The following is a 13,112-nucleotide window of genomic DNA, read 5'->3' on the forward strand; positions in this document are numbered from 1 at the left end:
AAAAAAAGTGTGGATGACAATCATGTGCTTCTTTTTTTGAAACTGTGAACCTAGACTTTTAAATATCATTCCACTATATTTTGTGGAGTTGATCAGCTTCAGTCCTGATAAACTAAAAAATAACCTATCAGTTGTAATGAAAATGCACCTATTATTACATGCATATTTTATAAATTCTTTTGATATACCTACACTCTACTTTTTGTAGTGTCAAAGAACTGTGGTTCTGAAAGGGAGAAACGCATGTCATAAGTATCTATTAATAGAAAAACAATACTTCAAATATACATGAAAACTTTTCATTGGAATGCACTGAAGCATTTTCTAAACATTGCATTATATGTTGCTCATATTCATATGTTTATTAAGGCATAAGTTTTGTTTTTCTTTGTAATCATATTTCATATACTTATACATATATTTTTAACATTCTCCTATATTCAGGAATTCTAAATAAAGTTTCTTTGTGTGTTTACCACTTTCAGGCACCAATACTCAATATTTGCAGGGACCCACTAGTACCTCCATCTTTGCATCGTACCCATTTCACAGATCAAAAACTTTCCAAATCATTTGGATAATGATTTCCTAAATCTACTTAGGAAAAAGAAAAAATTAGTTCCTCTGAAGTATCATAAAACCTTAACAGGCAAACGATCAACTCACCCACATCCAACCTCCACCCCATTTCCCTTGATGGCACCTACCCTAGTGTTGTCATGGTGACGATGGTGTACCAAAAGGCCGCTGGGATGCTGGTGAACTTGCTGGCCGAAGACCCCTTCTCTGCGTAGAACATCACTGTTGCGAAAATGATGATGGCCATAGTGAGCGAAAAGAGCAAAAAGCCCAACTCCGAGGCACAGCTCTTCAGTGTGTACCCCAGGATGCGCAGGCCTTGGGAGTGGCGGGAAAACTTAAAGATCCTGAAGACTCGAAAGACTCGAAGTGTGACAAAGGCTCCACTGACATCCTCATTGTCCGTCATGACCAGCCCAATATAATAAGGCAGGATGGCCACCACATCGATGATGCTCATGACACTGCGCACAAAACGGTAACGACTAGGTGCTGCGGCCAGGCGAAGCAAGTACTCAACTGTAAAGATCATGACACAGGCCGTGTCCAAGCAGAAGAAGGCCACCGCGTAGCGCTCCCCACAGGGCAGTTCTTTGATGTGGCCTGGGCTGGACCCACAGGGCACTGTTTCCACCACATTAGCGATGACGGAGACGGCAATGAAGAACCCGGTCACGTAGTAGAACACCAGGGCCATGGTGCTGGTGTGGGGGTTCTCGAAGGCCCTCCAGACCCTCTGGCGGGCCGTCATGGTGGGCAGGGCACTCTCGCCCGTGTTGTCAGTGTCCGCGTCGTCCTGCAGGCGCTCGGCGTTCTCTCGCCTGCGGTCCTTGTACTCCTCGTAACAGCAGTCGCCAATGATTTCTGGGATGAGGCCAAAGAAGGCCAATTCTTCATCGTAGGCAGAGATGCACTCATGGCGGGGATAGTGGAGCTTCCCCGTGCGGTAGAAATTCAGGATGTGGCGGAAGATGTCTGGGTCACGGTCGAAGAAATACTGCTGAGTCTCAGGATGGTAGAAAAAGTCCCTCTCAGAGCTGCCCAGCAGAGTGTCTGGGTACCGTTCCAGGGTGTCCTGCCACGTCTGGAAACGGGTGCCACTCACATTCAGCACAATGAGAGCATCCTGAGTCCTCTTCCTCTCCTGCCTTGGGGGAGCAGGCATGGGCCCAGAGGCCACAGGCATCCACCCAATGGCTGCCGCCCTTGCAAAGGGCAGCCACGCGGCCACGCCAGCCGCCATGTTGCCTGGACGTGGGGCAACGAGAGTAAAGCAGCCTCTACAGTGGCTCGACCAAAGAGGCGCCCTCCCGGCCTCGGGCAGGATACTGGGGAACGCGGTTCAGAGGTACCACCCTACTCCAAAGCAGGGCTCCTGGTGAAGTCAGTTCTCAAAAAGGCAAGTTTTCCTCTCAGATATTAGGAATAACAACCCAAAATGCAATACTCTAACCTTCACCCCCAGTAGAAGCAGACCCAACCTCTGTCAGCAGTTGCACAGGCCCCCTCCTGGCACGAATGAGTACACAGGTGACTTCGGATGCAGCAGTTTCTTCAAACAGGTGTCTAATTTCTCCCCTGACAGAATCTGGACAATATGGGGTCAATGTGGAGTAGCAGAGAGAAGACGAAGAGTCACCCAGTGGTGTTATCTGGACGAATGAGGGAACCCTCTCACCTTCCCTTTCGCTCTTTCAAACCTTCCCTTTCCAAGTAGCCCTTCCCGCCAAAGGAGTCTCAAACAAGCGACCTGTTGTTGTAGCTTCGGAGATGCGGTCACAGCTGCTGCCCCACGTCCCTGGGAGTCCGGTTGCCGCCTCTACTACTCCCGTATTTGCAGAGATGGAGGTGAAGTGCCCTGGGCACGGTGGGGGGCGTTAATTGATAGATCCTCCTCCCCCACGTCTACAAACACCCTCGGTGTCTGCCAAAAGCGTTCGCCCAATCGCCCCTTCACTCTCTTTTCAAGTTCAGCTCAGGTGCAGTGTGACAGTTACAGAGCCCGGGAGCTGGCAGCCGCTGCCGCCGTGGCGGCAGCAGCATCTGCCTCCGCGTAGAACGCGCCTCGCCCGCGGTACCTACCTGGCAAAGTGCGCTCTGGGGCTGAGTTGCATAGAGACTTTCTCCTCGCCGTGCACCCGGAAAAGGAAAAGGAGAGAAAGCAGCTCCCCAGCAGCCGGATCCGATGCACCCAGGGAGCATAAATAAAGCTCAAGCGAGCTCTTCCCCTTCCCCCATCCCTCCGTACCTCCCTCCTCCTTTTCACCTTCCAAAAGCCAGGCGCAGGCGAGCCGAGCAACAGCAACAAGTTCAAAAGGTGCGGGGGAGGCGAGAACCGAGGGCACTCGCTCCTGCCAACTTACTGCGCGGCCGCTGTCGCCAGGGCCGGGGCTGCGCGGCGTGGGGCTGCGAGGTGGCGGGGCTGCGGGGCTGACGGGCGGGCGACGGCAGCGGCGCGGCGGGGCCAGAGCCGGGGCCGGCTAGGGCTCTCGTCCGAGCGCGGAGGCTGGAGGCGCTCGGCAGCGCGGGGGCGCGGGAGGGCTGCTCCTTGCTTCCCCGCCAGTGGGTGGTCCTGCATCTCCCCGAGCTCCCCGCGCCGCTCTGCTCGTGCGATCAATAAATAAGAAGAAAATAAATAAATAACCGCGCGCACGCCCCGCCACGCAGGTTAGGAAAGGCGTCTCCTGCCTTTCCCTCGGCTTGACCTTTCTCCGCCCCCGCCCCCTCGGGCTCCTCTCGCTCCACCCCAGCCACCCACCAGCCCCGGCGCAAAATGTCACCGAGGGAGAGCATCCAGGTGGTTCTGCCGGGAGAGGAGAGCGAGCCTCGGATGAACAAAGGGAAGCTTCACGCGCTCGGCTGCGGTGGTTTGGTGGAGGAGAGGAGGAAGGGGGCCGGTGCCTTGCTTCTGCCTCCCAAGTCCCCCTTCCAGGCGAGCGTGGGAAAAAGGGGCAAAAAAGACTCAAGAGAAGCTGGGAAGGAGGGTGAACGGAGCGGAACGCGCAGGAATTGGTTGTCTTCTGGGGGCGAATAGGTCGCAAAACCTGCAAAGCTCCGCGGCGAAATTTTTAAGCGCTATTCTCTCTTTTTCCTTCTTTTACTTATTTGTTTTTTTCAAAACAGATCTTAAGGTTGCTGAGATTAATGTGACATCTGTCCAACTTGCTGAAAAGTCAGGCAGTTTCCTCGGTCTAGGTCTTCCCACAACTCCTTTTCCGTCCTTTGCGAATGACAGGAGGATTTAGAACCCTTTTCTAAATGTCAACGTCAAGGGACGTGCGTCTCTGAGAGTGTGCGTCCCCTTCATCGTCTCTTACGCATCGCGGTGCATATATAAAATGGCTAAAGTAGTTAAAGGTGTCCATGTGGGGGGTAAGTGATGTGAGGAGACACAGGAAAATTGTCGCGGCCAACCGTTTTGTTTTTCGGGTACCCCGCCCCCCAGTCATTAGGAATCATCCTTAAAACCAAATGTATAACGTTTATAACCACTAGATGGCGTGAATGGCGAGAAGTTAAATCTGCACCTAAGGTTTGAATGCTGTAAAAAGGTGAAGGATCAAAAAATTAACTGATCCAACAGAGAATCAGATCACATAAACATCCTCAAATCCCCTGCTGCCACCTTTTCCAGTGTTTATATGAGATGTAGTTTTCAGGATTGAGTATGTGTTTTCACGGAAGTGGAATGAAATACAGACAGTTCTGTTTTAAATGCCTTTGAAAATTAAATCTAGATTACTGAATCATCATCATCGTTACCATAATTAAGATCTTTAGAAAAAGTGAGGTTTCATTCACGTTGGCTAGGAGGAGAGGACCTAATTCTACCTGAAAATTACTTTTCAAGGCTCAGTTTCACTGTCCTTGGTTTGTAAAGTGGACTATAATGTACTGTACAGAAATTGACTTTCCAGTCCTAGAGATCATAAGAATGACGTGTCTCTTAAAAGTCTCAAATAGGATATCTCAAGAAAAGATAAAGAACTTTAAAAAAAAGAGCCCAGAAAATCATAATAGAAAGAGAAAAAATTTGTATAATGTATGAGAATTTCTGTAGAAATGGAAAGGTATTTTTTATTTGCCTACAAATGTAGAGATTTAGGGATTCCTGTGTTAGTAGTTAAAGTTGGAGCTAAGGCGGACATGGAACTGAGTCTACTTAATGTTTATCTGTTTGTATCTGTGGAGTGAAAAATGCTTGTTAATACATCTATATAGCCTGCATACCTGGTAACACACAATGAAACAGATTAATTGGACAATAGCAAGGAGGGGATTACCTATAAATTACTAAAAGAAAATTAACCTCTCTAATCCAGAGGAAAGGTGGTACCATGGTAAGGGTTAGGCTTGGCATCCAGAAAATGGAGATCCATGAATATTCAATTAATGCCAATACTGGCATGCCATCCTGTAAAGATGGGGCAAAAGCCCTAAATAGAATCTTTAAATTTTCCCCCTAGGAAACCACATATTTACAAATGTAAATGTAGGCAGTTCATTCCCAAAAGAAATCCCCAAAAATGCAAGAATAAAATACCTACATTTATAGGAAGGTGTTATGATCTGCCCTCATAAGCTTCTTATAGTGGAAAGATTGTGAGCTTGGAATCCACATCTAGATTCAAATTCTAGTCCAAGAAATTACGTAATTGTTTTCTTTAATTTGGCCAACTATTTAACATCTATGATTAGAAATTAAAGATAATGAAATAAAACTTTTTAGGCCCATTGTGAGGATTAAGCAGGTCAATACTTCTGAACACTGATGTAGTACTTAGCAGTGGAGGGTACTCAATATTAATTCCTTCTTTCTTTAATGAATAATTCTAATGGAATTCATTTGATCCCAGCCTGTATTTGAAATTGACACAGATATTTTTGTATATTTTCTATTGGCCCTGAATTTAAAAATCCCCTTTTCCAGATATGGACATAATTCTGATATTTTAATGTTCATTTATGTATTTAAATGTTATATGAGGATTAGGTATTCAAAATCCAGCAGACCACTGTATATGCCTCCCTTTTCCAGGGAATCCTGTTCTTTCTTCTTGCCTTTTCATTTTATATACTCTGCCTGGTTGACTGTGAAAAATAGACTCAGCAAGATCAAAATAAATTCATCATTTTATTTCTCCAACCATTTACTTCTCCCGTTTTCTCTCCTGCTCAAAGAAGTCCAAGAAAGGAAACTGGTAGTCATTCACTAATTCCCCTTAGCAAACATACTCATCCAATGATCCAGGAAACTGAGTATATTCCACCCTTAGTACCAATCTATCCTCCACACCTAGTACGATTTTTCTAAAAACTATTTTGAGGTAATTATAGATTCACATGGAGTTGTGAGAAATAATAGAGATTCCATGTACCTATCACCTAATTTCCCCTAAGGGTAACATTTTGCTTATCTTAAGTATGAAATCACAACTAGGAAATTGACACACTGATATTCCAGTATACCATTTGAACTGCCATAACAAAATACCATAAACTGGGTGCACCGTTTCTAAGCAACAGAAATTTATTTTCACAGTTCTGGCATCTAAGAAATCCAAGATCAAGGAGTCAGTGTTTTCATTATTTGGTGAGGGCCTACTTTCTGATTCAGAGAGAGCACCTTACAGTTGTGTGGATGTACAACCTTGCAGTTGTGTGGATGCAACCACACAGTTGTGTGGTGGGAGGGAGGGCAGATCCATAGGGTTGTTTTTTTAAAGGCACTAATCTTACTCATGAATCCTGATCATGATCCTGTGGATCTAATCTCCTTCCAAAGGCTCTTCCTCCTAATACAATGACATTGATGATTAGATTTGAACATATGGATTCAGGAGGGAGGGCTCAAGCATTCAGACCACAGGAGAGCAATCCACGGACTTCCTGGGAGTCCATCAGTCTCACAAACACTCATTTTTATGTTTATATTTAGTTCTATCCAATTTTATCACACATGTACCTATTTTGACTACAGTAAACATAGAGAATATTTCCATCACAAGGATTCTTCTTGAAATCTTCTCTAACTTCCTTCTCTCCCCCTCCTCTAAATCCTCTCACCCATTAATCTGTTCTCCTGTATAATGTATCAAGATTATCTAAAAAGAATCATGCAGTGTGTAATCTTTTAAGATTGCCTTGCCTGAGAAAACCCAAGGCTGTCAAAGGAATTCATTTTAGCCAACACTGAAGGGAGGACCCCTAACACTCAGTGAGGGTAGGAGACTAACTTCCTTATGCTCCAGTAAGGAGCATAACCTGATTTTTGTGATGTTTTCACTTTCCTAACTCTGAATCTCTGTTCATCCCTCCCTATTCCCTTATTTTCCTTTATAAATGCCTGGATACCTCTGTACAAATTGATCTTGAACTCAGTTCATGCTGGACACTTTTTCCTATTGCAATAGTATATTACTAATTAAAATAAGACCTTACCACTTTCACTAGTGTCTGTCCTGCTTTACCTTTAACAGCAATGGTATTTCATTTCATTGTGGGTTCATTTTGCATTTCTCCAATGGCTAATTTTATTGAATATATTCTTATTTGCATATTTACCATCTATATATTTGCTTCAGTAAGATGTGTGTTCCTTGTCTTTTGCCTAGTTTTAATCTGATTCTTTGCTTTTTAATATTGGCCTTTGAGAATTCATTATATGTTCAAAGTAATCGTCTAAGGTTAGACATGTTTTTCACAAACGTTTTCTGCTAGTCTGTGGATAGTCTTTTCATCCTTTCCACAGGGTCTTTTATAAAACAAAATTTTAAAAATTCTGATGAAGTCCAATTTGTCAGTTTTTCTTTTTATTGATTATGCTTTGGTATCAAATCTAAGAACTCTTTCTAGCCCTAAGTTCCAAAGATTTTCACTAAATAGCAAAATTTCTCCTAAATATTTGAAAATGAATCCCCATGGTCTATGTTGAGTTCATTTATGTCTAAGGTATAAGGCATGAGGTTTAGATCAAGTTTTTTTTGGGTGGGGGGGTGTTTTTCTTTTGTTTTGTTTTTGCCTATGTATGTCCAGTTGCTTCTGCACTACTAAGGTTGTTTGAAAACACTAAGATTGCTTTTGTACCTTTATCAGAAATCACTTGGATGTATTTTTGTGGATCTACTTCTAATTTTCTATTCTATTTCATTGATCTCTCTGTTTATACTAATGCTAAAACCCCTTTTCTTACTTACTATAGTTGTATAGTAACTCTTAACATCAAGTAAAATGTTTCATTTCACTTTATAATTTTTTCTCAAAAATGTCTTTATCATAGGTCTTTACCTTTCCATATAAATTTTAGAATAAACTTGTCTACATCTACAAAAAAAAACTATACTGTGATTTTAGCAGTCATTATATTACCCCTATAAATCAACTTGGAAAGAACTGACTTATTTACTATGTTGGGTCCTTTCCCGTTTATTTGATTCTTTTGGTATTTCTTTCATCAGCATTTTTTAATTTTGAGGAAATAGGCATTGTACATTTTTACCAGATTTACATAGATTTACTTTTGCAGCAATTGTAAATAGTATTGTGTTTTTTAAATTTCACTTTCCATATATTCATTGTTAGTATATTGAGATGTATTTGGTTTTGTGTATTGATCTTGTACCCTGCAATTTCATTGAACGTCCTTGTTAGTTCTTGGGGTTTCTGTGTATACAATCATGTCACCTGCAAATTGTGTCAGTTTTCTTTCTTCCTTTGCAGCCCCTATGACTTTTATTTGCAGTGTTTTCTAATGTATTTATAATCGTGTCATAACCCCTTTAAACAGTATTCCAGAAATTAGTCCTTAGGAAAGTATATAGAACTTGTAAACCTCATCTTAGCTTTTAGTCTGTTTTACAGTCTTGCTTAGCTGTTTTTAGTTTTAAAAATTTCATGTGTTTTACCTGGATCCTGGGTCTTGATACCTGTATCTCTTTCCTGCAAATATCAACTACTTAGTTTAAGACACATCCTTCCAGAAATCATTGTGTAGCCTCTTCAAGATGATGTTCAACTCATGTGATCCATCAGAGGGCAACAGCTTAGATGAGATTTGTGTTTGTTCTTTGTTTCTTAGTCACTGCACTGTAACCTGTTAGAGAGAAAGCACTGGTCTCTAACCTCTGTATCCTCAGTATCTCTCACTTATTTGCCACACAGTAGAAATAAGTGCATGGTTGCTGAAAAAGTGAATGAATACTCTAATTAGAGAGTAATATGCACTTTTTTCAACTATAGATTAGTATTGTAATTTTCCTGAAAGTTATAAAAAATCACACTGATTTACCACCACCATGTACAATAGGAAGTGGGGGAATTCTTCCCTTTTACAATGAAACAAATGATCCAAATTTGTATGTCTTTGTAAAAAGAGTTTTCTTGAGGCTGGGGTTGTGGCTCAGTGGTAGAGTGCTTGCCTGACGTGTGTGAGGCACTGTGTTCGATTCTCAGCACTGCATATAAATAAATGAATAAAAACAAAGGTTTATCAACATCTAAAAATATATTTTTTTTAAAAAAGAGCTTTTTCTACATACTTACTATGAATTATTTTCAAAAAGACCTTGTGAGGTGTGCATTGTTCCTATGTTTATTTTACCCAGAAGGAAATAAAAATCAAGGCAGTTAAATGATTTTCCAGGTTTATATTGTACAGCTAATTGGCAGAAGCTGACTCATTCCGAGGCCTTCTGACCCTAATCACATGTTCTATGAGTTGCTTAAACCCAGCAATACATGCAATGGTAGATTATCTTTGTCAATTTGTTGCTGATGTTTTTACTGGTGAGCAGTTTGTACTGAGAGGTGAATGTTCTCTTACTTGTCCCTGTGGAATGTCCCTGGCCAGGGCAGGATTTCAGACTGTGTCATGGAGAAGGGGAGCACCATATCTGTTTTCCCACATTTTAGCCAGTTATTCTAACTGCCCAAAGAGATAAATTTAAATATCCAGGTGATCTGTTTCAAATAAGATATACTTAATATTTCTGACTCTCTTCTCAGGACTTGTTTCTGGAAAACTCTTTGTAAGAGTTTATATTAGATTATTTTAAGATCTTTATCATCTTGATCTTTAAAAATGAAATCCTGAGTTAAGAAATCAGTTGAATCAATATTTAAAATAAAAATAAGAAAACTTTTCACCAGTTACTGAAAGTATGTGCCTTAAATCAGTTTAGTTTGTTAATGCTTAATTGACACTCAATTGTACATTTTTATGGGCTACAGTGTGACATTGCAATGTATGTATAGAATGATCAGATGCAGGTAATTGATCAATCACCTCAAATACTTGCCATTTCTTTGTGTTGAAATATATAATTAATTGTTACCCACCGTTTTTATCCTATAGAACAATAGAAGTTATTCTCTCTATCCAGTTGCACCCCTACATCTGTTAACAACCCTTTCTACCTACCCTTTCGCACACCTGTCGCAGGCTCTTTTAAACATTATTATACTCCATACATCTATGAAATCAACTTTTAGACTTCTACAAATAAGTGAGAATATGCAGTTTTCTTCTGTGCCTGCCTCATTTCACATAACTTGGTATTCTACAGTTCCATCTATGGAACTGCATTTGCTTCAAATAACAAGATTTCATCCTTTTTATGGCTGAATGATATTCCATTGTGAATCCATACCACATTTTTCTTTATTCATTCATCCATTGATGGACATGTTGGTTGATTTCATATCTTGACTATTGTGAATAGTTTTGTAATCAACTATTTTTTTGGATATCTATTCAGTAGTAGAATTGTTGGATCATATGACAGTTCTATTTCTAGTTTTTTAAAATATCCACACTATTTTCATAATGGCTATACTAATTTACATTCTAGACAAAAGTGTATGAGAGTTCCCCTTTCTCCACATCATAGCTAACATTTGTTATTTTGTTTCCTTGTTAATTTTGTTTTTTTTAATAATACTGATTCTAATTTCAGTAAGATGAGATCTACTTATAGCTTTGTTTTACATTTCCCTGATGATTAGTGATGCTTAATATTTTAAAAATATATGTTGGCCATTTGTACATCTTTTGAAAAATGTCTGTCAGCTCATTTACATAGTTTTTAATCAGATTATTAGATTTTGCTCTTGAGTTGTTTGAATTTCTTATATTCTGGACACTAATCTCTTGTTAAATAGTTTGTTAATATTTTTCCCATTTTAAGAGTTGTCTCTACTCTGTGGATTATTTCCTTTGCTATGCAATGTGTGTTAAATCTTGATTGAAGTCTCTGTGTCAAATTTTTACATCTCACTTGTTATGGTTTGAATATGTGTTCTCCTTCAAAAGCTCATGTGTTCATGTAAATCCATAAGAATAGGTATAGAATAAGATGTATTTCATGCTTGCATAATTCTGTCAAAATGAATTCTGTCATATATAACTAAAAAGAGTCAATAAAATAAGTAAAAGTATTTTTAAAAAAAGCTCATGTGTGAAACAATGCAAAAATGTTCATAGGTGAATGATTAGATTATGAGAGTTGTGACCTAATCAATGGATTTATCCACCCATACAGATTAACTAGGTGATAATTGTAGGCAGACAGAGTGTATACCTGGAGGGGATAGGCCACTTTGGGTATGCCCTTGAGGTTTATATCTTGTCCATGATGAGCAGATTCCTCTCTGCTTCCTTGTTACCATGTCTTGAACTTCTTTCCTCCACCATGCCTTTCCACCATCATGTTCTGCCCCACTTTGGGCCCAGAGCCAAGCAGTTTGCCCACCATGGACCAAACCTCTGAAACCAAGAACTAAAATAAACTTTTCTTTCTCTACATTGTTCTTCTCAGTTCTTTTGTTCATAGTGAAAAAAGGCTGACCAAAAATATCAATTTTTATTAAAACATTGTATTTGTTTATACTGCTAAATATTGAAAAAGAAACATTTGATCACAAATTGAAAAATTACACAAAAAATATGATTCTGTACATATGATTCTACACAAGTGGTTTGTATGTGTTTTTTCTTTTTGCCTCTGGTCCCATTAGAAATAAAATCTGAAATACTAGTAAAAAAAGAGGGATATGTGAATGTCACAGCATCCAAGGGTAGTTAAATGTTTAAAATATACTTGCAATTTCAAAATCCTCACATTATCCCTAGAATACAGTCACCAAGAAAGGGCAATGACCCTGCATCTCTTCTTGGACAACTATTGAAACAATCAGTGGACAATCTGAGCTCAACTTTTTTTTTCCTTTGTTACTGCTGTCAAAGTCCTTACCAAGGTTTAGACTTTGTACAATTTGTATTCAAAATAATATTTTTTCCTGAAGTTTATTTTTCATATGTATAAAAATCTCAAAAATATTTTATATAATTAAATGGACTCAAACCTCAAAGTTTCTCAATGGTATTTTGAGACTCTGTCATATTCTATGTGATTGAAACTGTAATACGGACAAATTTTGTAAATGGATAAACAGAACCTAACCATCATGTTATAGCATCAATTTTGCCTCATGAGATGGCTTGGTGTTTTACAAATATGTTTACATGTCCAAGTTCCTCAATTGCACACATTAAATTTGTGCAATTCTTTGTATATCTGTGTACCTCAATAAGGCTGTGAAAATGGTGGTTTTTCATTGTTAAAATATTTTTGGTTTCATGAACAGTGATGCATTTATTGTCCCTGTGACCTAAGGAAGCAAGATGCAAATTAGAAGGAAAAATCAGTTTTAACGTGTTGTTATTATTGATCATTCATAATATGAAACACATTAAGTTGGATATAGAATAACTCAAGTTGTGTAAGATCAGTTGCTCCTAAAGGAACTAGACATCTGAGATGAAAAGAGACAGAGCTAGAAAGAGAGATGGAGCTTTCATTTAATCCAAAAGTGACACTTACTTATGAGTTTTATTTTAGAATCTTTACTCTAAGTGTTTTAAGTGTTTTAGTCTCTAAGAATTGGTTGTTAAATATGAGAAAAGAGAGAAAATAAGGAATATATAAATTTGTTTCTTGGACTCATCATATTTAGAACTTTGGTCCTAATTGCTATGGAATAATTCCAGTGCCATAAAATAAGAATCATAACTAAAATTAAGAAATAAGCAGCAAGACTTCTAAAGAAACGAAACAAGTTTTAGGGGTTTTCTGATTTGGTTTTTTGTTTGGTTTGGTTTTTTCCACCCAAAAGCTGGAGAAGAGTAAATTCTTGCATCAGGGAGTAACAATGGCAAAGAAGACAAATTGCTTCCGTACACTTTGTAGACATTGAAAACCTTGAAAAACCCTTACAAGATTTTTGTCATTTAAGAAACTGCATTCTGTGAGAAAATTGATAATTAATTTGCTTGTTTACTTTCTTGAAGACAATTTGATATACTCTAGCAAGCCACTTTGATGCATGAAGGATATTTGCTTCATTATTTCCATGCACAAATGTGTGGTTGACTTTCATAAATCACTCAGAATAGAGTTTAATGAAAAGTAGAACAATACAATACTTAAAAATATTTGGTTAATAGGAGAGCCATGTATTACTTCCTTTTTAGAAAA

The 13,112-nt window shown here is 39.4% G+C and overlaps 1 protein-coding gene across 1 annotated transcript in view; it reads right to left on the reverse strand.

The window, feature by feature from the left end:
• The window catches only part of KCND2 (potassium voltage-gated channel subfamily D member 2), a 438,110-nt gene extending 436,143 nt beyond the window's left edge, over nt 1-1,967 (reverse strand). The window contains exon 1 of the mRNA XM_079152538.1: nt 708-1,967. Coding sequence (XP_079008664.1) covers nt 708-1,822 — 1,115 coding nt within the window. The 5' untranslated portion in view covers nt 1,823-1,967. The remainder of the gene's footprint in view (nt 1-707) is intronic.
• Nucleotides 1,968-13,112: the final 11,145 nt, after the last annotated feature.

This window comes from Sciurus vulgaris (assembly GCF_902686455.1).
Source record: "Sciurus vulgaris genome assembly, chromosome: 8".
NCBI lineage: Eukaryota > Metazoa > Chordata > Mammalia > Rodentia > Sciuridae > Sciurus > Sciurus vulgaris.